The 24,007-nt window shown below is 47.2% G+C and overlaps 1 protein-coding gene across 1 annotated transcript; it reads left to right on the forward strand.

Moving 5' to 3' along the window:
• The first annotated feature begins 477 nt into the window (after positions 1-477).
• Positions 478-4,807, forward strand: wfikkn1 (WAP, follistatin/kazal, immunoglobulin, kunitz and netrin domain containing 1). The gene is made up of 2 exons (XM_083521937.1): positions 478-850; positions 2,618-4,807. The coding sequence occupies exons 1-2, from the start codon at positions 686-688 to the stop codon at positions 4,136-4,138; spliced, it is 1,686 nt and encodes a 561-aa protein (XP_083378063.1). The 5' UTR covers positions 478-685; the 3' UTR covers positions 4,139-4,807.
• The last annotated feature ends 19,200 nt before the right edge of the window (positions 4,808-24,007 follow it).

Raw genomic sequence — 24,007 nt, forward strand, 5'->3', positions numbered from 1 at the left:
TGTGTAGATGTGTGTGTGTGTTGATGTGAGTGTGTGTGGATGTGAGTGTGTGTTGATGTGTGTGTGTGTGTGTGTGTGTGTTGATGTGTGTGTGTGGATGTGAGTGTGTGTTGGTGTGTGTGTGGATGTGAGTATGTGTTGATGTGTCTGAGTCTGAGAGTCTGTGAACATGTGTGTAATCCAGGCTGGGAATATTCATGCAGAAGCTTCTCTTTGAAGAGCGAGTGATGCGCTCCAGTGTACTTCTCATCTGAGAACTGAAAGCAGAAAGTTCTACCTGCAAATAAATTAGTAGTACTAGTAGCTAGTAACTGTGTGTGTGTGTGTGTGTGTGTGTGTGTGTGTAAAATGCATCCAGACTCATAAAAGTGTTTTTAACCGGAATCACCCGCAGACTTCAAGAGCGCGCGCTGTCTTTGATCTCAGTGTTATTTTTTTAACCGGTGGTTTGGACGCGCGCGCTGTGTGATGGTCAAACAAAACGCACGCGAAGCCAAGCAAGAGGGGGGCTGAACCAGACTGAACACACACACACACACACACGCGCGCACGAAAGCGAAAACGATCTCGCGCGTGTTAGAGTCAGATGTAGCTCTGTTTGTTGGAGCACGTGCGCTGTTTTGGGGATTAGTCTGAGCGGAAGTAAAATCTGCGGTTCATATTGTTTGTTTGTCTCGCTTTTGTGATGATGTGTGTGATGCTCGTGCGTGCTCGTTTCTTCCTCCTCCTCCCCGTATTGGGGCTCGCGGCCGGGAACGCGGAGCATGCTGGGGTCTGTCCCAACTTTCTGAACCCTCACCTGTGGGTGGACGCGCAGAGCACGTGCGAAAGGGAGTGTGCCACAGACCAGGTGAGGTGCAGCTCAATCCACTCCACTCTACTCCACTCCACTCCATTCTATTCCATTCCACTCCATTCCACTCCACTCCATTCCACTCCATTCCACTCCACTCCATTCCACTCCATTCCACTTAATTCCACTCCATTCCATTCCACTCCATTCCATTCAATTCCATTCCACTCCACTCCACTCCATTCCACTTCATTCCACTCCATTCCATTCCACTCCATTCCACTCCATTCCATTCCACTCCATTCCATTCCATTCCACTCCATTCTACTCCACTCCATTCCATTCCACTCCACTCTATTCCATTCCACTCCATTCCACTCCAGTCCATTCCACTCCACTCCATTCCACTCCGTTCCATTCCATCCCATTCCACTCCACTCCATTCCAGACCAGGTGAGGTGCAGCTCAATCCACTCCACACCACTCCATTCTTTTCCATTCCACTCCATTCCACTCCACTCCATTCTACTCTATTCCACTTCATTCCACTCCATTCCATTCCACTCCATTCCACTCCATTCCATTCCACTCCACTCCACTCCATTCCACTTCATTCCACTCCATTCCATTCCACTCCATTCCACTCCATTCCATTCCACTCCATTTCATTACCCTCCATTCCACTCCACTCCACTCCATTCTACTCCATTCCACTCTATTCCACTCTATTCCATTCCACTCCATTCCACTCCATTCTACTCCATTCCATTCCACTCCATTCTACTCCACTCCATTCCACTCCACTCCACTCCATTCCATTCCACTCCACTCCATTCCACTCCACTCCACTCCACCCCATTCCACTCCACTCCACTCCAGTCCATTCCAATTCACTCCGTTCCATTCCATCCCATTCCACTCCACTCCACTCCACTCCACTCCATTTCATCCCATTCCATTCCACTCCACTCCACTCTATTCCATTCCACTCCACTCCACTCCATTATACTCCACTCCATTCCACTCCATTATACTCCACTCCATTCCACTCCATTATACTCCACTCCATTCCACTCCACTCCACTCCATTCCACTCCATTCCATTCCACTCCATTCCACTCCACTCCATTCCACTCCATTCCACTCCACTCCATTCCACTCCATTCCACTCCACTCCACTCCACTCCACTCCATTCCATTCCACTCCACTCCACTCCTGTTATGTGATTACTTGTATATAGTGTCAGTGAGTAAATCAGAAGCTGCTGATTGGGTAATTGTGGTGATAATATTATAATTATTGCAGTGTGTCAGTACTGCAGGTCTGAACATTACACCATTACATCAGTGAATAATGACGACACACCTCTAAAAATATCTCACATCAATTAATTCATTAATTATTAATAATCGCAGCTCCACAGGATATAATTGTTTGTGTGTGTGTGTGTGTGTGTGTGTGTGTGTGTGTGTGTGAGAGAGTGCGTTTGTGTGTGTGTAAAGTGCAGTAACTCACTGAACATCACTAGAGGGTGCCATCAAGCTGTGATTTAAGTGTTGTGCTGCAGTAAGTGTGTGTGTGTGTGAGTGTGTGTGTGTGTGTGTGTGTGTGTGTGTGTGTAGTGCGGTTCTTCACTGATGGTAATGATCACTGCACATTTCTGAGGTGTAGGTGGTACATCAAAACCTAGATGTGGTCTTTTCTCCATGTAGACCTTCATCCCCTTCATGCCCTGTCAGCCAATCGGAAGCAATATCTCTCTGTTTGCTTAACAAGTAACACATCCTCATTTTCCTTCCTATTTTGTGTGTGTGTGTTTACAGGACTGCACCATTCTTGAAAAATGTTGCACAAATGTGTGTGGTCTGCTCAGCTGTGTGGCATCTCGTTTCTCAGATGATTCCATCCTTTCCCTCGCTGCTCCTGATGACCAACCAGGTACAAATGTGTCCTCTGGGGGTGGAGCCAGCTGTGACGGATTCCGATGCAGTCAGCAGGGGGCAGAGTGTGTGATGTGGGCTGGTCAGCCAGTGTGTAAGTGTCGGGATCACTGTGAGAGCGAGCCCAGCTTCACTTGTGCATCCGACGGCTTGACGTACTTCAACCGATGTTATATGGACGCTGAGGCGTGTCTTCAGGGCGTGACGCTCACTGTGGTCACATGCCGATATCACCTGTATGCAAGCCCCACCCCATCAGACACCACAGTCCCGCCCACACCAACATCCTCTGCCTCTTTTCCTCCGACTCTCTTCTCCAACCCCCAGCACCGGGTTGTGTATCTTGGTGGAACTGTCAGCTTCCACTGTGATGTGATTGGCCATCCAAAACCTGACATCACCTGGGAAAAACAATCAGAGCATCAGATCATGCGGCCAGATCAGATGTATGGTAATGTCGTAATCACTAACATTGGACAGCTTGTTGTGTACAATGCTCAGGTGTTAGACACTGGAATTTACACCTGTGTTGCTCGCAATTCCGCCGGAGTTCTGCATGCTGATTACCCTCTTTCAGTCATCCGGCGTGACGAACGTGATGCCTTTGAAGACACTGAAGCAGGAACAGACATTCCCGAACAGCCCTTTTCTCCGTCCGACTGCTTGGTGAGTGTTGAACGGGGAGACTGCGGTGAGAGCCAGGTGGACTGGCATTATGATGTTGTACTTGGCTCCTGCCAGCCCTTTACTCATGGAGGATGTCTGCGTGGGAGGAACAGATTTGAGACGTATGAGGAATGCCGGACATCCTGTGAACATGAGGAGATGGCTGTGTGTAACCTTCCAGCTGTCCAAGGCCCCTGCAGGAACTGGGAGCCCCGATGGGCTTACAATGCAGTCACCAAGCTTTGCCAGGCCTTTGTTTATGGAGGTTGCCGTGGGAACAGTAACACCTTCCGCTCCAGGTTGGAATGCCAGGCGAGCTGCCCACATCGAAGGTCACGACCATGTAGGAGCTGCAGGCCGAAGGGCAGACTAGTGCAGAGTTTGTGCCGCAGTGACTTTGTGATTATTGGGCGACTCACAGAGCTGATCGAGGACCTGGATTCGGGAATTGCTCGCTTTAGCCTGGAGCAAGTTCTGTGGGATGAGAAGATGGGCCTGAAGCAGTTCAATGCCCAGTATCTAGAGGTCACTCTAGTCCGCATGGACTGGAGTTGCCCTTGTCCCAACATCACCATGCAGGAAGAGAGCCCCCTGCTGGTGATGGGAGAAGTACAGGAAGGCATGGCTGTGGTGTTGCCTGACAGCTACGTGAGACCCATGTCAGACCGCAGGGTGAAGAAAATCCAGGACGTTCTGGCCAAGAAGACTTGTGAGATGCTGCAGAGGTTTCAGGACTGATCCTTTTTGTGTTTTAATTTTAAATCCTTCACTGGACCTTAACATGCACTGATACCATGTTTCTAAACATCACCTCTTCTGTTGTTCAGGTTCATATTTTATAAAAATAATTATTCCTTTCTTTCTTCATGTGGAAGAACATGGACGACATATGGCCTAAAACCGTAAAGACATATTTTTATCATCCATCCATCCATCCATCCATCCATCCATCCATCCATCCATCCATCCATCTATCCATCCAACCATCCATCCATCCATCCATCCATCCATCCATCCATTTATCCATCCATCCATTTCTTAAACCTTTTATTACAATGAAACAGGAAATAAAGCAATAACAGAACAATCATTAACTCCAACCCACTGATCTACACTGTATGGCCAAAAGTATTGGGACACATAACCTTTCCAGCCCTATGTGTTTCTTCCCTAAACTGTTAGCACAAAGCCGGAGCACACAATTGTATCGGATGTTTTTGTGTTAGTGTGAGTGTAGAGTTCTGCAGTGTGTGTGTCAGTTAGGAATCTGATATCAAGTAGAATTTTACAGTCTGGTATTAAAACTTCATATTTCCCTTTTCATTTATGATTGTCTTGACACAAGGTGTCCTTTTGTGTGTGTGTGTGTGTGTGTGTGTGTGTGTGTGTGTGTGTGTTATGTATTGAGCAGAGAACAAAGAAACGAATTACAATGTTACTGTGATTGAAAAAAATAAATATTTTGTGTAATTTTACTTTTTTAAAAAGATTTTAAAATCTGTGATTTAACTAACGTATGTTTTGTTTAAAGTTTTTACTTCACTACATTTTAAATCATATCTGTTACTGAGTAAAAAATAAATAAATAAAAATGATGCAGGGAGAAAAAGACGAGCCCCAGAAACTTCAGCACTGATCGATTGATGGCGGAGAACAAATGTGTTGAACTCACAAGAAAGAAAGGTGAAGGTGAAGACGAACCAGACAGAAGCCAGTGATGCAGATCCAGCTGTGCAATACTTATGAATATTTAAACGGCCATTTTGACTTCAAGTGCAAGAAGGTCCAGCATTATGATGCAGTGTGCTGAACTTCAATTTATAAAAACTTGTCATCAAACCTGCACAAGCAGTTATTAATACTAATCTGTACTTTACATAATTGTTATATTGTTGCTTTGCATCACTGCATAACATTGCTAATGTTAGTTAGCACCAGGGTTGGAAATGAACAGGGACTGGAGGGAAAATGTGCCTGTAGAATGAAGCGAGGTCTATTAGCAGTGTCACCATTAAAGTATGATATGAAAAGTGTTATATATTAGAGGAGATGTGCTGATGGTGCGTTAGATTTGTGCAGGACTGTATAAACATTCACACACTTGTAGAGAATGCAGTGTACAAACAAGAGTTTTGAGGAAACTTTTGAGAGCTTTTGTGGAAAACGCCGGAGGAATTCAGTGTAGCTCACTGTCTGAATACTGAATCTACATTGGTGATTTCTCTTATTAACACAAGTGAAGTTACAAATTGAAATTTATTTTAAACATTTTTTATTTCTTTTTTTGTATTGCACTTTAATTTGCCTTCAATTAAAAACAACTAGTTTGAGATTTATTTCTGATTGTCATTTTTAAACTACACTAGAATACTAGAAACTAGAACTAGAATATTTTTGTAGAATATTTTATATATATATATTTATATTTCAATAAATACTCTTTCTAGCTCTGTGTGTGTGTGTGTGTGTGTGTGTGTGTGTGTGTGTGTGTGTGTGTGTGTGTGTGTGTGTGTGTGTGATAATGGAAACTGCTTTACAAGAACATATCTCCTGCTTATTTTAACACTATATGTGTGTGTGTGTGTGTGTGTGTGTGTGTGTGTGTGTGTGTGTGTGTGTGTGTGTGTGTGATAATGGAAACTGCTTTACAGTAACATATCTGCTGCTTATATTCACTATATATATATTTATATGTGGGTGGTGTGTTAAGTCAAGTCAAGTTTATTTCTATTGCGCTTTTCACAACAGACATTGTCTCAAAGCAGCTTTACACAAATCAACAGTTAAGGTAAATGGTGTGTGTTTATCACTAATGAGCAGCCGTGGAGACTGTGGCAAGGAAAAACTCCCTTAGATGTTATGAGGAAGAAACCTTGAGAGGAACCAGACTCAAAAGCAGAACCTCATCCTCATTTGGGTGACATCAAGAGTTTGGTCATAAATCTTTCAACAGTACAGAACACTGGAGAGTGAGAACTAACATGAGTACTGGAGTATAAGATTATAAGTGATGTTCTTTCTACAGTCTTATACAGTCTCTATGGTTATAAAAGTAGGAGCTACTGAGCTCAACATTTGTGATCATCACAGATCCAGCATCAGCTTCTCCATGCCAGAGCCTGTGTGTGTGTGTGTGTGTGTGTGTGTGTGTGTGTGTGTGTGTGTGTGTGTGTGTGTGTGTGTGTGTGTGTCTTTGGGAGTTGAGTGAGATGCATGTGTGGCATGTGTGCAAATGTTTGTGTGTGTGTGTGTGTGTGTGTGTCTGGTTGGGGGATGTGGTTGGGGGCCCTTTACCCTCACCTGCTTTGGTATAAATGAGATGAATGTGTTACTGGTTTTTCAGGGGTCAGATCCCTCGGGCAGATTATTCTGAAATAGAGAATGAAAGTGAGTTATGGAGAAGCTCTAGTGTGGAACTGCAGTGCGATACTGAACCTGAGATACCTAAGAATATACCTGAGAATAATCGAGAATAACTTACACTTTAAAGAAAACACTAGACATTAAAGTAAAACGTATTATTGACCCGTAAAGTGAGAGCAGGAAAGAGGGAGTGGAACAACATCTGCCCTGAGGCCAATGTGGACTCTGCTGTCTGTTATAGTGTGTGTGTGTGTGTGTGTGTGTGTGTGTGTGTGGGATTCAGAGTGAAGGAGGTGCTGTTGGATGTGGGAGAGCAGCCTGGGGCTCAAATCATCTACTCTGCCTTCAGAATGAACAAAATGATCATGGTGTTTGTGAAAGGGGGCAGGGGGCAGGGGGTCTCAGGGAGATTTCCCTTACCATCATCACTGACAGGCTCATTAAATATACATTTTCTAGAGATACGTTTATGCTACAATTCAATTTATTTCTGTATAAAATCACACCTCCTCTGGGTGAGTTTCTGATGTAAGATGATTGTAAACACACCAGGGTTTAATTGAATGAAGTGACTTTAAGCGACTCTGCAGACCAGTCCACCAGAGTCACCCCCACCCCCCCACCCCCAACCCCCAACCCCCAACCATCTCAGGGAGTTTTTCCTTCACCACAGTCTCCACCGACTTGTTCATCAGGGACAAACTTACACTTATAAACAACATCTTCATTTTATCTCCACATGATCTGTGTAAAGCTGCTCTGAGACCATGTTCATTGTTTAAAGCGCAAATACAAATAAAGATGTGAATTGAATTGAACTGAATTAAACTACACAATATATATATATATATATATATATACATACACACAAGCCCATCTGAATTATGCTAAAAGATTCAGTTTCCCAAAACGTGAAAAAATGTGTTCTAGTTTGATGAAACAAAGTTTGAACTTTTTGGCCGGTAATCTAAAAGGTATTTTTGGCACAAAGCCAAAGCTGGGCAAGGAGAAATTGTCATGAAAGATAGGAAATGAATAGATTCAAATACGTCTTCTGTCAAAAAGCAGAAAATACACAGGAATTCACATTTCAACATGACACTGGCCCAAAGCCCACATCAACATCAGCAAAGACATGACTTCAGAAAAGGAGAATCGAAGTCCTGGAACATCCAGCCAGAGCCCAGACCTCAATTCCATCCAAAACCTATGGAATGATCAAAAAAAATTGGTGTACACAGGAGATCCCTCACAATCTGAAGGAACTTGTAAATTTTTGCAAAAGAGATGAGTGTTTAATAAAGACTAATTCACAAAGAGTTGATGCTGTAATAAAGGTCATAGGTGTTTCCCCAAAGTGTTAGTTGGGGGGGGGGGGGGGGGGGTGCAGACTTACATAATCAGACTGGGGTCTCAATAATCAAATACTTATTTTTAAATATTTCTGTTTCTTGGAAAATCTGACATTTATGTCATTATTTCTGTCTTTATATTTGAAAAACCTGAAATTTCATGAGTGTGGATTTCTTATACTCAACATTTAAATGTGTGTGTGTGTGTGTGTGTGTGTGTGTGTGTGTGTGTTTTCTGTTTGAATGTCTCAATGGTGCTAAATGGCGTAACTTGTAATTTATACATGCAAAATTGCAAAAGATGCAATATTGGGGATTGAATCTCTCAGTTAGTGTGTTAGTGTGTTAGTTGTGTTAGTGTGCTAGTTGTGTTAGTGTGTTAGTTGTGTTAGTGTGCTAGTTGTGTTAGTGTTAGTTGTGTTAGTGTGTTAGTTGTGTTAGTTGTGTTAGTTGTGTTAGTGTGCTAGTTGTGTTAGTGTGTTAGTTGTGTTAGTGTGCTAGTTGTGTTAGTGTGTTAGTTGAAGTGTTCCAGGAACCTGAATATAGGCAGTGACAGATAGACAGGTAGATATTTAGACATCTAGGGGAAGTTCATTCCACCACCTCAGTGCCAGAACAGAGAAGAGCCTTGAAGTGTACTTACCTCTCATTCTGAGAGAAGGTGGTACCAGTGGAGCAGTGCTGGAGGATCTCAGACAGCGTGATGCAGTGTGAGATGTGATGAGGTTTTCGAGACTCTGGTGTGGGAGAACTTGGGCAGATTAAACACAAATCACACAGCTGCGTTTTGGATCATCTGCAGTGGATGAATAGTGTTCAGGGGAAGACCTGCCAGCAGAGAGCTGCAGTAGTCCAGTCTTGAAATCACAAGAGACTGAAGAAGCACCTGGGCAGCCTGTGTGGACAGAAATGGTCGAATCCTTCTGATGTTGTAGAGAAGAAATCAACAGGAACGAGCGAAATTTGCAACATGTGGGAAGAAGGACAGTTGATTGTCCATAGTTACCCCAAGGGGAGAGCAGAAAGTCATGAAGAGATGACCAGCAGTTCTGTTTTGCTGGGGCATTGCATCATCTGACCTTGTGGTGAATTTCCATATCTGGGAAGACTGTCAACTGTCTTTAATGTTTTCCATATGAGAAGAATCTTCCTCACTGTAGAATGACAAGCTTAATTCTTTTTAGAAATGGCCTCATCGACCTGCTGTCCAAATTATATATATATTATTCTTTTTTTCATGAACAGAATGCACAAAGAAAAAAGTCAACCTGGTCTTCCTGGTCGATGGCTCCAGCAGCATGACAACAAAGGACTTCAAAAACAATAAACAATTCATATGGGACATGTACTCAAAAACTCATCTATTGAGGTGAGCACACAATACAACCATGCAACAAAACACTGCAATCACAGGACCTGTATTCCCTTTAGTATTTATATCTCTTTATTGTGATCCTGATATTTTATTCTTTTATCAGATCTTCTCTCAGTTTTTCTGATGTTCAGCTAAAAAGATCTCAATCAGGAGAGACAATAAACACCATCTGAATTGAAAACTGCAATTTCATGGCTAAAGAATGAGTGTAGAATTAAAAGAATAATCCAATAATTACCTCAGGAGCCATTTAGCGTCTCTCCTGTAACAGATGTAAACACTTTTCATACTGAAAGGACCTCCCACTCACCCCATTTTATATATTCTGTATATATATTTAAAATGTCACATCCACTTCCTGTCATTTATCCCACTCCCCAACAGAGTGCGCCATGACCATTCAGACAGTGTCCTATTGGACTGCAGTTCCCAGAAGCCCCTTACCGATTACAGACTCCTCCTAGTTCCAAATGGAAGGAGTTTAAAAGACACACACACACACACACACACACACACTCACTCTCACACACACACACACACACACACACACTCACTCACTCACTCACTCTCACACACACACACACACACACACACACACACACACACACACACACACACACTGTTGTGTATTATAACTAGGTTGTTTGTTTTGTTTATGCCAGCTGGTGTTCCAGTGTTTTGTATTGCCACATTTCACGTCAAGTCAGGAGACTTTTATTGTTATTTCTACTAAACACAGTGGTACACAGTAAAAATGAGACACCGTTCCTCCAGAACCCTGGTGCTACACTAAACAACAACATAGAGCTACAACACAACACAAAGCTACATAAAGTGCATCCAGTGCAGACGAAAAACAGTACAGACAGACATTGCAGACAGATAGACATGCAACACAAGACAACACAAGACAGTGTGGGACAATACACATAACACAAGATAGCGCCGACCAGTAAACCTACTGTACACTCTAAATATACAGTACTGTGAAAAGAGAACTATAAAGACTATAACAGTGTAAATATAATCAGACAAAATGCAGTGCAGAAGCAGCAGCAGTCAAGAGGTGCAAATAAACAGCTTGTAAACCAAGGAATTTGGTGCTCTTGATGATCCCCACTGAGGATCCATTGATGATCAGTGCAGAATGGCCTCTCTGTGTTCTCCTGAAGTCCACAACCATCTCTTTGGTTTTGTCAACGTTCAGAGACAGGTTGTTGGCTCCACATCAGGCTGTTAACTGGTACACCTCCTCTCTGTATGCTGATGTTCTGAGACCCACCACAGTCGTGCCATCGGCAAACTTGACGATGTGGTTCAAGCTGTGCATTGCTACACAGTCGTGAGTCAGCAGAGTGAACAGCCTGAGGGGCCCCAGTGCTCAGTGTGGTTGTGCTGGAGATGCTGTTCCTGATCCGGACTGACTAAGGTCTCCCAGTCAGGAAGTCCAGGATCCAGTTACAGAGGAAGGTGTTCAAGCCCAGTAGGCTCACCTTATCGATCAGATGCTGAGGGATGATTGTGTTGAATGCTGAACTGAAGTCAATGAACAGCATTCGTATATACGTGTCCTTGTTGTCCAGGTGGTGAGGGCCAAATGGAGGGTTCTGGAGATGGCATCGTCCATGAAATGGTTTGGACGATACGCAAACTGCATGGGGTCCAGTGCGGGTGGAAGCTGGGTCTTGATGTGCCTCATGACGAGCCTCTCGAAGCACTTTATCACGATGGGTGTGCGACGGGACGATAGTCATTGAGGCAGAGACAGTAGACTTCTTCGGCACAGGGACGATGGTCATCGTCTTGAGGCACGTAGGAATAACATTTCTGCTCAGGGAGATGTTGAAGATGTCGTTAAAGACATCCGCTAACTGTTCGGCACATTCCCTGAGCACTCTGAAAGGAAAATTGTCTGGTCCAGCAAACTTCCGTGTGTTAACTCCGCATAGAGTTTTCCTCACTTCAGCTGTGGTTAGACAGAGCACCTAGTCACTGGGAGGAGGGGGTGGTCTTCCTCGCCTTTACGTTGTTCTTTACCTCAAACCGGGAGTAGAAGTCCTTCAGCTCATCTGGGAGGGAGGCATCACGGTCACAAGTGGGTGATGTTTATAAACAGCTTGTCTCCGCTGTCCTGGAAGTGGTCATAGATTCTCTTGGCATGTGTGCGCTTCGCCTCTCTGATAGGACGGGACAGTTTGGCCCTTGCTGTTCTTAAGGCTGTCTTGTCCCCTGCTCTGCTTTTTTGGTTCAGCAGCACACACACTTTTGCGGTCATCCATGGCTTCTGGTTATAGCGTGTAGTGATAGTCTTGAAGATGGTCACGTCATGAATGCACTTGCTGAAGTAGCTAGTCATTGATGATGTGCACTCCTCCAAGTTGGTGAAGTCATCATTGGTTGCAGCCTTACTAAACATGTGCCTGTCAGTGCACTTAAAACAGTCCTGAAGAGCAGCCGGCTCCTGCTATCCAGGTTTTCACCTGTTTTAGAACGGGTTTAAAGTGTCTGACGAGCGGTCTGTATGCTAGAATTAGCATAACAAAGATGTGGTTTGAGTAGCCAAGATGGGGGGGGGGGGTATCCATACAATACGCATCGGGGATGTTTGTGTAAACAATATTCAGCGTGTTTTCTCCTTTCTTTGCAAACTCCACATGCCGATAGAGTTTAGGGTGCACAGTCCTGAGTTTCGCATGGTTGAAATCTCCGGCGATAATAAACAATCCGTCGGGGTGAGCTTTCTGCAGGTCACTAATAGCACCATAGAGTTCACAGAGTGCCTCCTTAGCATTAGAGCTGGGAGGAAGGTACACTCCACTAGCGATGAGCAGTAGCGTGAGACAAGCACAGAGTTCTTGCACCATTCCGTGTTGATATAAACACACATGCCACCACCGTGAGTCACTGCACAGAGCTTTGTTTCTGTTGGCATGAAACGCAGCTACAGCCCCTGTGCAAGATGGGACCGTTCCAGTGTCCCTGTCCAAGATGGCCTCTGTTCCAGTGGCTTTTCCTAAGATAGCCGGCATTCCAGAGTCCCTGCTCAAGATGGCCACCAGCCTAGAACCACTGGCCAAGATGTCTCCAAACCAGAGCCTCCAGCCAATTTGGAGATCAAGCCACAGTCTTCAGCCATCACGGATGCCACTCCTTTGTTCCAGAGTCTTGTGAATGTGGCAGTTGAAGAAACCCAGGCACTCCACAGGCGTGGGAGGCTGGTTTTCAGTGGGCGGATCCACCGCTGGTTTCAGCCAGAGCAGCAGGCATCCCAAAGGCCTCAACACATGCCATTAGAGAGACTGTTCCTCTTTCCTCGACACTCTCTGTAATAATGGTTGCTTTTTTGTGTTTCGGCTACACACTGCTTTGTTCTTGGTCCAAAGTCAGCTCCAGCCCGCGAGTCCCTGATGAGCAGCCGTGGTGACTGTGGTGAAGGAAAGACTCCCTTAGATGTTATGAGGAAGAAACCTTGAGAGGAACCAGACTCAAAAGCAGAACCTCATCCTCATTTGGGTGACATCAAGAATGTGATTATAGTCTTTAAACACTACAGAACACTGGAGAGTGAGAACTAACATGAGTACTGGAGTATAAGATTATAAATACAGTCGAACCCACTTATCTCGACCTCGGTTAACTTGCCAACCCTATTAAGTCGACGTCTTTGAAGTGGAACCGCCAAATTCTCGCTTTGTCTTAGCATTTTTTAATCGGTTATGTCGATTCTTTTATGTCGCCGAACCCTAATATCTCGAGCACAAGGGGGGCAAATTTTCCACTTAATGTCGGTTATGTCAGGAATCCCCTTGCCACGCCCCCTTCGGTGCCGGCATTCCCCGAAGCACTCTGCTTCTTCTCCCTCCTGGGCGAGCTCGTCGCAGTCATGCTGATCACACACACCTGACTCTCATTCACTCACTCATCCCATCTCCTATTTAAGCCCCTCGATCCTGCTGTTTTCCATGTTCACGCTGTCTGCACCACGTTTATCCGTTGCTGCCCAGCGCTGCGCTTTCCATAGCGCGGATCAGTGGACTCTCCACATGAACTGTCTCTGCTTTCACAGAACTTCGTGGACCGCGCTCCTGGAGCGCACCACTGGATATTACCGCTTCACTACAAGTATTGGTGGCTCATCTCCTGAGTATTCTCAATAAACTTTGTTTGCGTTTACTTCGGCTTCAGCCTCCTTATCCGCATTACAGGTTATCTCGATCCGCATGACCAATCAAACAAATCGCCGCAACGCTGTTGTGTAAAAAAACCTCCAAAAACACGTGCATGTACATTCTCATTTAATAACGCACATCATGTACATAAAGACATTTCAAGCACATTAATATATTGCCGCCATATTGGTTTTCGTTTATCTCGATCATCAGTTATCTCAACGCTTTTTGGCGTCCCCTAGGCCGGCGACATAAACGGGTTCAACTGTAGTGTTCTTTTTGCAGTCTTATACAGTCTTTATGATTATAAAACTAGGAGCTACTGAGCTCAACATTTGTGATCATCACAGATCCAGCACCAGCTTCTCCATGCCAGAGCCTTTAAACACTCCAGGAGGTCCAATGTCAAAACTCCACATGTGAAGTGGGATCCAATTGGCACTGGTACGTCTCTAGATGGTTCGGGAAGTTTGCGAGTTCGGCATCTACTTCTTCGAAGGTCCATAATCTTCATGAGGTGGGACGTGACTGGAGCTGGCCAAACCTCAGGAAGCCTCGGGATGGGGAGAGAAAGAAGCATTTCTGTATGCTAGCAGTCAAAGACCTCGGTGTGATTATTGACCCGAGTCTTTCCTTTGAGTCTCACGTGAATAATATCACCAGGATCTCCTTCTTTCACCTTAGAAATATTGCTAAAATTAGAAATATGATGTCATTACAGGATGCAGAAAAACTAGTAGATGCTTTTGTAACATCTAGATTAGACTACTGTAACGCTTTACTGTCTGGGTGTTGGAGTAAGTGTAGAAATAAGCTTCAGTTAGTTCAGAATGCAGCAGCAAGAGTCCTCACTAGATCTAGAACATATGATCGCATCAGCCCTGTTTTAATCATCTACACTGCTCCCAATTACATCTCACACTGATTATAAAATACTACTACTGACGTATAAAGCACTTAACGCTCTCACGCCGCAGTATCTGAGTGAACTTCTGTACCAGGATGATCCTCCACGCCTACTTAGATCAAAAGGTGCAGGCTATCTGTTGGTTCCTCAAATAATAAAGACTCCAGCAGGGAGCAGATGTTTCTCTTATAAACCCCACAGTTATGGAACAACCTTCCAATCAGTGTTCGGGGTCTGACACCAGGAACAAAATCAAAAAGAACAAACAAAAAAAAAAAAATATATATATATATATAATTTTTTTTAATAATAACCACAGTGATAAAACATAAAGGTTTATATCACATCAAAAACTAATATTATTAATAATGATAACAGTAATAACAATTCAGACATTAAGCCTATTTAATTTCAATAATGTGTGCATTAAATTATCAACTCATGAACCTAAATTTAGAGGAAAGTGTGAAACAAGCTGCATCTGACAGCCAGACCCCAAGGGCTGCAAGTTTTCTGGTGGCCCACAATCCAGAGGGATGTCTGTGGTTTTGTTGTTACCTGTCCTAGCTGCACCAGCACAAGAACCCTAAGGGCTGTCTGGTGGGGTTACTTCACCAGCTCCCGGTGCCTAAACGCCCCTGATCGCACATTGTTCTGGACTTGCTGCTGGGTTGGCATGAAATGGGGACCGGTACTACCACCAGTTGACCCCAGCACTGTAACAGATCTCGGAACGCCATGGTAAACGTCTGGTGCTGACGTTCTCCGAATGCAGCAGCCAGCTCCATTGCTTTTAGCTGGGACTAGCTGCACCCTGGGGTCCATTGTTGGTTAGATTATTCTGTCAGTGGGCTGCGAGTGGAAGAGGGACAAAATGCAAGACACAACAGGGGTATGGTGAAAACTGTTATAATAAATGAAACAAGCAGGAAAAAAAACACAGTCTGAGAAAAACAGTTCCAAACTTTCAGATACTAGTAATCAGGGTATTGTAGCACAGAGGCAGAGTCAAACTCAGAAACAGTCCAAAAACCAAACAGAGCAAAATAGAGCAGATCAAAAACACAAACCAGTAACCAGGCAGGCAGACAGGCAGGGCAGAACAGGGAGCAGAAGCATCCAGCTGAAGAGAGTGTGAAGACCAATAGGTTTTGCTTTACGAGCATTTAAATATTAACAAATAATGAAACATGAACAAAAACACAGCAGAAAGAAATGATAAAATATAAATAATAAATAAATATTATGGAAAAGAAGAGAAGTATCTGAATGGCAAACTGTTTATAATACTGTGTGTTATATTATTGATATATTTTACTGTGTGTCTGTGTGTGTGTGTGTGTGTGTGTGTGTGTGTGTGTGTGTGTGTGTGTGTGTGTGTGTGTGTGTAGTTTGCTGCTGCTCAGTTTTCTAGCGAGGTCAGAACAGTTTTCACCTTTAAAGATTATGTTAACGGCACGGCGAAGAAGAAACTTGATGAAGAGCAGCACATGAAGGCTCTCACAAACACACACAAAGCCATCAACTTCGTCCTGTGAGTAGATGTCTATAAACACACACTATATGAACCTACAGAATGATTCTACTACACACACATGTGCTATTGAGAGTGATTGTTCAGAAGATGTGGATCAGCAGCCTGGTGTTTCTTCACCATACAGTATCCATTAATGAAGGACTCCTGATGTGTGTGATGAAGTTTCTTCTGAATGTCTGAGTGGAGAGTTTCAGTGAGGATGCACACGCACTACTACAATCTCTCATAGTTATTATTATAGAACATTTTATTATACTGTTCCTAGGATTTCAGCACGTAACTCGTCCCGCAGTTTTTGCCCCAGCTTCACGTGTGATAATAAATCGTACGTCCCGTGCATGTGAGTGTGCTTTTACTTTTCTAAGGATTTGCCCTGGCTGTTTTCGATCACGTGACCAAAAAGGGCAAATATTTTCCCATTGAAAATGAATGGGGCAGAAATTTTGTGGAACATATCTCAGCCGTCGAGCGCCTATGGAATATGCACATGGACATATGGCATATCGACTCGTACGGTGTCCGGAGCGGGACGCAACTATATGCCCCCCGAACCCCAGACCCGTTCAGAATTCCGGGACTTTTGCGAAATTCCTGCCCCCATAGAGAATGAATGGGGAATCCGACACGACACGGTTCGGCGGCGTTCAGCCCACACGCTCGTAAGACATATCCTCTCATCCAGGGCGATGAGCGGATCCCTCCCGTGCACCCCCTGTTTGCCGATTACCCCGGGAACGATGGGCAGGGGGCAATTAATCGCCCCCATAGAAATGAATGGGAAAACAGCTATGATTCACATACATTGACACACACAGAGTGAATGAGCCAGGCCACAGCACACAGACTCCAGCCATGCCATACAGCAAGCTAAACAGCCCGGTGGGGAGAATTGCATTATGGGAGATGCTAACACTCCATAATGAATGGGGGGAGGGGGCAAAAAAGCTGGGGGGGGGGGGGGGGAATACAGGAAGGGGACGTGTCACATATCAACGGACAGGATAGACAGTTGCATTGTGGGTGATATAGTCACGTCAGGTGGACCTTTTGGACTTTTGGCCCAAATAGGCTAAAAAAACGAACACACTCGGAAACGGGCGTGTGATATGTCAAAACACTAATCACATGACGTCATAGGCCACGCTCAGCGCTCAAACCTATTAGCTTATTGCGTCGGCAAACCCGCTCCGACCCGGACGTCTGACACATCGAACCGCTCGGCACGGTCCGGGGAATCTCCGGCAGACTGCCGTTCTGACACCGCGTTTTGCTATGTGACGCCACGTGGGCGGAAACGTGAAAAAAACAAAAACCCGGCAAAACCCCAGCGACACGAGCATGTGACACATCTAATCACTCGGCACGGCGAGGAGAGTCAGATGGCGGGTCATGTGATGATGTCACCTGACATCTCTGGCCCCGCCCCCTTGGAAAAAAAATGCCCAAAACAACCGTGCGAGGTATCGAATTGCTCGTCTCTCCGAGTACGGTCGCGTCTTGTGGTCGGCACTAAAAACAATACGGCCGGGGTGTGGACTTTTGCACCGGCACACACTACTCACATTTTCTTCAGGAAATGTTACATTCTAGTTTTTTTAACAATTGTCTCAGAGCAGCTTTACACAGATCATGTGGAGATAAAAATGAAGATGTTCTTTATAAGTGTAAGTTTGTCCCTGATGAACAAGTCGGTGGAGACTGTGGTGAAGGAAAAACTCCCTAAAATGCCGAAGGAAGAAACCTTGAGAGGAACCAGACTCAAAAGGGAACCTCATCCTCATCTGGGGGACACCGAATGTCCATTTATTACAGATAAACGATGTTGAGGTGCAGTGATGGAGATCAGAGCAAACTGTAGTCCTGAGTCAGTGTAGCAGACTGTTGATATTAACTACAGTCCAAATCCATCCTCAAAGTTCCCGTTATTACTCCAGAGTTTCATAGAACCCCAGGGCATTGATGAGAAACATCTCCAGCTGCACAGAGTCGCCTCCAAATGAAGAGAACATCATCCAGAGGCAGACCAGGACGAACTGGGAAGATCCGGCGGAGGGAAGAGGGGCAGGAACAGTGATCACTGGAACCTCAGGTGCATGTTTAACTTGAGAGAGAGAGAGAGAGAAGAGGGTGACAGGAAGAGAAGGATATAGATTATTAAGTCTCCTGATTGTTGTATGAAAGTTAATGTCACGTGAGCCTCAAAGGAAAGACTCGGGTCAATAATCACACCAAGGTGTTTGACCTTTGACCGTAATCGGAAAGTTTGCTTCTAGCTGCATGTGGTCCTAGTAAAAGTACTTCCGTCTTATCTGAGTTAAGCAGTAGAAAGTTATCGAGCATCCACTGTCTAATGTCCTGTACACACTCCTCAACATTGTTAAGCTGATCTCTCTCATCTGGCTTTGCTGAAATATACAGCTGTGTGTCATCAGCATAGCAATGGAAGCGAATCCCATGTTTATGAATAATTTCACCCAGAGGCAGCATATATAAAGAGAAAAGCAGAGGGCTTAAGACAGATCGTTGAGGAACACCAAACTTTACCTCAGAGAGTGTGGAGAACTCACCATTTACATCAACAAACTGATAGCGATCAGTCAAATAAGACCTGAGCCAAGAGAGAGCTGTTCCCTTTATTCCAACAACGTTCTCCAGTCCAGCAAGCAAGAGATGATGATCAATGGTGTGAAAAGCTGCACTGAGGTCGAGCAAAACAAGTAAAGAGATAAAACCCTGAATCAGAGGCCAATAACAGTCATTTAGCACCTTAACTAGCGCCGTCTCTGTGCTATGATGAGGCCGAAATCCTGACTGATACATTTCATAAATGTTGTTCCTCAGTAGATGTGAGCAGAACTGCTGTGCTACAACCTTTTCCAGAATCTTGGAGATAAAGAGGAGGTTTGATATTGGTCTGTAGTTGGACATGGGTGACAGGGTGAAGGTCAGGTTTCTTAATTAGAGGGTTGATACTGCAGTTTGAAAGATTTTGGTACAAAAACAGTGCTAATGGAAGATTTTATTATTTTAAAACAGGTTCAATTCCCTCTGGAATGATCTGTTTGAGGAAACTTGTAGGCGAGGGATCGAGAATGCAGGTTGATGATTTTGATGAGGAAATAAATTAAATGAAGTCGTTCTCTTGAATAGGAGTAAAACTTCGTAATTGATGGTCTGTTATAATGACACTGCTGTCTACAGGGTTTTTTATAATATAGTCTGGATTTATTTCAATCCTCTGGATTTCTTGCCTGATGTTTTTAATTTTATTATTAAAAAAAGTTGATGAAATCATTACTACCTATTGATGGTGTGCATGTGAGTGCAGTGCTTTTATTTCCTGTTCATTTTGCTGCAGTACAGAATAAAAATCTAGGATTCTGCTTGTTATTTTCTATGAGGGAGGAGAAATATGCTGATCAGTGTATGATCATTATACCACTGTGCTGATTTTTTCTCCCTGATAATTTTGGTTTTAAGTGGAGCTCCATCATCAAGAGTATAACGTTACTGTCAGGGATCACCCTGCTTCTATTCCGGTGCGCGCCCCGCCCGCCCGGAGCGCTTCGCCATCATACTGATTCCACACACCTGTTCCTCATCACCCTTACAGCTATATAAACGCCTCACTCACACCACTCTGTTGTCCGTTATTGTTTGTGTTTGGACTCTGAGTGTGTTCTATGTTTTCTACGTTTGCTTTTGTTTAGTGTGCATTAAAGTCTGTTTGCTGTGCCCCGGCTTCCGCCTCACTCACTTACGCCTGACAGAATAACGGACCGAAAGAAAGAAAGAGAGAAAAGGAAGGAGAACCTCGAGATCTTTGCCCCGCGCTTACCTCGCGATGGAGGATCAGGCAGTCGCCGAGTCTTCGCCGATACAAGATCTCATCGCCGCGCTCCAAGCCGCCTTCCTATCCGCGGCGGCTCAGCCAAACCCCCCCGCGCTCACCAGCAGCCCCATGGCGCTTCCGGCTGCGTTTTCCGAAAAGGCATTAGAATGCCGCGGCTTCCTGTTACAGGTGAATCTCTACATCGAGATGCAACCACAGCTTTTTCCTACGGAGCGGTCGAAGGTGGCGTTTTTCATCTCCCTCCTCTCCAGGAAAGCGCTGGCATGGGCACAATCGCTGTGGGAAGCGGCCGGCCCGGTGACGCACTCATACGCCCAGTTCACCGAACACTTCCTGGAAGTCTTCTGCGCCGCCTCCGGGACTTTCACCACAGCCGACCAGCTGCTCAGGTTACATCAGGGAAACAAAAGCATCACCGATTACAGCCTCCGTTTTCGCACCCTGGCGGCATCTAGTGGCTGGAACGAGTCAGCGCTACTGGGAGTGTATCGGATGGGTTTGAAACCGGAGATACGGCAGGCAATGGCCATTCATGAGGATTCGGTGGGGTTGGAGAGCTTCATCCAGAAATCGATCGGGCTCTCTCAGCGCCTAGCGGTGGAGGATCTCACTCCACACCCACCGAGCTCTCCACAAGGTACATCTGCTGCCCCAGAGGGCGAGCCGATGCAGCTAGGATCACAAAGGCTGTCCAGAAGGGAGAGGAATCGCCGGCTCGCAGCCGGAGGATGCTTGTACTGCGGAACCTCGGGGCATTCCATCTCGCAGTGCCCCACACGCCCTGCTCGTGCCGCGGTGAGTACTGTCGAGTTACCAACCGACATCTCCTCTCTCCCTAAACTCGCAGTGTCTCTCATAACCCCCACTCTCTCCATCTCCATGCATGCCCTAGTCGATTCCGGCTCAGCGGGGAACTTCATCTCCCAGGCCTGCCTCGACTGACTACGCCTCCGCCGAGAACGGGGCTCCCAGGATCTAGCCATCCAAACCATTCAGGGAAGGCCGCTGGGTGAGGGGTGGGTGAAGTACTGCACGCCGGAGGTGACTCTACAAGTGGGGCTATTCCATCGAGAGGCGATCCGGTTCCTGGTCTTGGAAAGATCCACAGTCAGTGTGATCCTGGGGAGGCCCTGGCTGCAGAAACACCGGCCTAGATGCTCTTGGGACCCCTGTGACATCCTGGAGTGGAGTCCCCGCTGTAAGGCACACTGCCTCTCACATCTCCCCACGCGAACCCCTGGAGCCGTGATCGGAGCCACTCGTGTGGAGGAAGCCACAACCGCAACCCCTGTGGAGATCCAGAGAGAGTATAGGTCATATGGTGATGTGTTCAGCGCGCAGGCCGCCACCCGTCTCCCTCCTCACCGACCTTGGGACTGCTGTATCGACCTGCTGCCCGGGGCAAAGCTACCCAAGGGTTGTGTGTATCCCCTGTCCGTTCCTGAGCGCCAAGCCGTCCGTCCCCGCTGCGTCGAGCTTTTTCTTCGTGGGAAAGAAGGATGGAGGTCTGCGGCCCTGCATTGACTACCGCCAGCTAAACTCGCAGATCGCACCTCTTCCTTACCCCCTCCCACTCGTGCCCGCAGCTCTGGAGGACTTAAGGGAGGCGCGGGTGTTCTCCAAGCTTGACCTCCGGAGCGCCTACAACCTGGTGCGCATCAGGAAGGGGGATGAGTGGAAAACAGCTTTCATCACCCCCTCGGGCCACTATGAGTACCGGGTCATGCCATACGGCCTCTCCATCTCTCCCGCCGTCTTCCAGGGGTTAATGAACGAAGTATTCCGGCCTTTCCTCCAGAGATTCGTCATGGTCTACATCGACGATATACTGATCTATTCCCGGGATCTGGAGGAACACCGGCGGCACGTGCGAGCGGTGCTTAAAGTACTTCGTTCCCAGCATCTCTACCTGAACCTCTCGAAGTGCGAGTTCCACAGCCCTACCATCCACTTCTTGGGCTACATCATCAGTGCGGAGGGTATCCAGATGGAGAGTCGAAAGGTAAGGGCGGTGAAGGAGTGGCCGGTTCCGGAATCTATCAGGGAGCTCCAGCGCTTTCTAGGGTTCGCCAACTTCTATCGCCAGTTCATCCAGGGCTACAGCAGGATCACTGCCCCACTCACCTCGCTCCTCAGGGGAAAGGCCCGCACCTTGAGGTGGAACCACGAGGCTCAGGAGGCCTTCGACGAGCTTCGCCGCCGTTTCTGTTGCGCCCCGGTCCTGCGTCACCCCGATCCCCGGAAGCCTTTCGTGGTCGAAGTGGATGCCTCCTCGACCGGGGTAGGGGCCACCCTGTCACAAAGATCCGGATCTCCCCCCCAGCTCCACCCGTGCGCGTTCTTTTCGCACAAGCTATCCACCACCGAGCAGAACTACGATATCGGGAACCGCGAGCTCCTGGGCATCAAGCTGGCCCTAGAGGAATGGAGACACTGGCTTGAGGGAGCCGAACACCCGTTCACGGTGGTTACCGACCACAAAAACCTCCAATACCTACGGGAGGCTCGGAGGCTAAACCCCCGACAGGCACGCTGGGCGTTGTTCTTCACACGGTTCCGCTTCCAGATCACCTATCGAGCCGGGACCCTGAACGGCAAGGCCGATGCCCTTTCCCGGATATACGGGCCGGACGAGCCTGGCGAGCCTGAGCCCATCCTCCCCCCCGCACTCATCCTGGGGCCAATCGTCTGGGATGGCGACCAAGAGATCGCTTCCGCTGCTCGCCGGGCGGCGGTTCCGGCCGGGTGCCCAGCTGGATGCACCTTCGTTCCTGCCTCGTGCCGGCACCGTCTCTTTAGATCTGTTCACGAGGGACCAGGCACCGGCCATCCAGGGGAGAAGCGGACCATCCAGATCATCCAGACTAAGTACTGGTGGCCCGGCCTGACCCGAGAAGTAAGGCGCCTCGTGGAGGAATGTCCGACCTGCCAATGTCCAAGGTCCCATGCCACCTGCCGGTGGGAAAGCTGATGCCGCTCCCCGTCCCTCAGCGTCCCTGGTCGCACCTGGGGATTGACTTCGTGACGGATCTCCCCCGGTCAGAGGGCCACACCTGCATTCTGGTGGTGGTAGATTGCTTCTCTAAGGCCTGCCGATTCATCCCCATGAAGGGTCCCCCACTGCACTCGAGACGGCGGAGGCTTTGTTCCATCACGTCTTCTGGAACTTCGGTCTCCCGGAGGAGGTCGTGTCGGACCGGGGCCCACAGTTCGCGTCTCGGGTCTGGAGGGCTTTCTTCCGACTCCTGGGCGTCTCGGTAAACCTCACTTCAGGATACCACCCCCAATCCAACGGCCTGGCGGAGCGAAAGATCCAGGAGTTGAGTCGCTACCTGAGAACCTATTGTGGCCAGGATCAAAAAGGACTGGAGTAGGTTCCTGCCCTGGGCCGAATACGCCCAGAATTCGCTACGTCAGGACTCCACGGGGCTCACCCCGTTCCAGTGCGTGCTGGGGTTTCAGCCACCCCTGTTCCCTTGGTCGGACGAGCCCAGCAGCGTACCCTCCGTCGACTACTGGTTCCGGGAGAGCAGTCGAATCTGGGAGTCAGCGCACACACAGCTGCGTCGAGCCCTCCGCAACACCCGCCGACACGCTGACGCACGGCGGCTGGACGCCCCCCGCTACCGTTCTGGGGACCTGGTGTGGCTGTCCACCAAGGACCTGAAACTCGCACTGCCGCCGAGGTATCGTATCCATCCCACATTCCACGTGTCCCTGTTGAAACCATGTGCCTCTTCTGTCTCTCGCCCTCCAGGTGGCCCCGTAGCGCCCGACCAGCCGGAGATCGTGGACCAGCCCGGGGTCTACGTGGTCAGAGAGATCCTGGAGTCCAGACGGCGCCGGGGTCGCCTCGAGTATCTGGTGGACTGGGAGGGGTTTGGCCTGGAGGAACGGTCTTGGGTGGCCCGGCAGGACATTCTGGACCCGGCGTTGCTGGAGGAGTTCCACGTGGCTCATCCTCGCTGCCGGTTCAGGGCGTCTGGTGCCGCCCCTGGGGAAGGGGGTGGTGTCAGGGATCACCCTGCTTCTTCTCCGGTGCGCGCCCCGC

The sequence above is a fragment of the Silurus aristotelis genome, assembly GCF_946808225.1.
Source record: "Silurus aristotelis genome assembly, chromosome: 20".
Taxonomy (NCBI): domain Eukaryota; kingdom Metazoa; phylum Chordata; class Actinopteri; order Siluriformes; family Siluridae; genus Silurus; species Silurus aristotelis.

Coding starts and splice junctions, on each gene's coding strand:
- wfikkn1 (XM_083521937.1), top strand. CDS start 686: ATGATGTGTGTGATGCTCGTGCGTGCTCGTTTCTTCCTCCTCCTCCCC. Junction 851..2,617: donor GGGAGTGTGCCACAGACCAG/GTGAGGTGCAGC, acceptor GTGTGTTTACAG/GACTGCACCATTCTTGAAAA.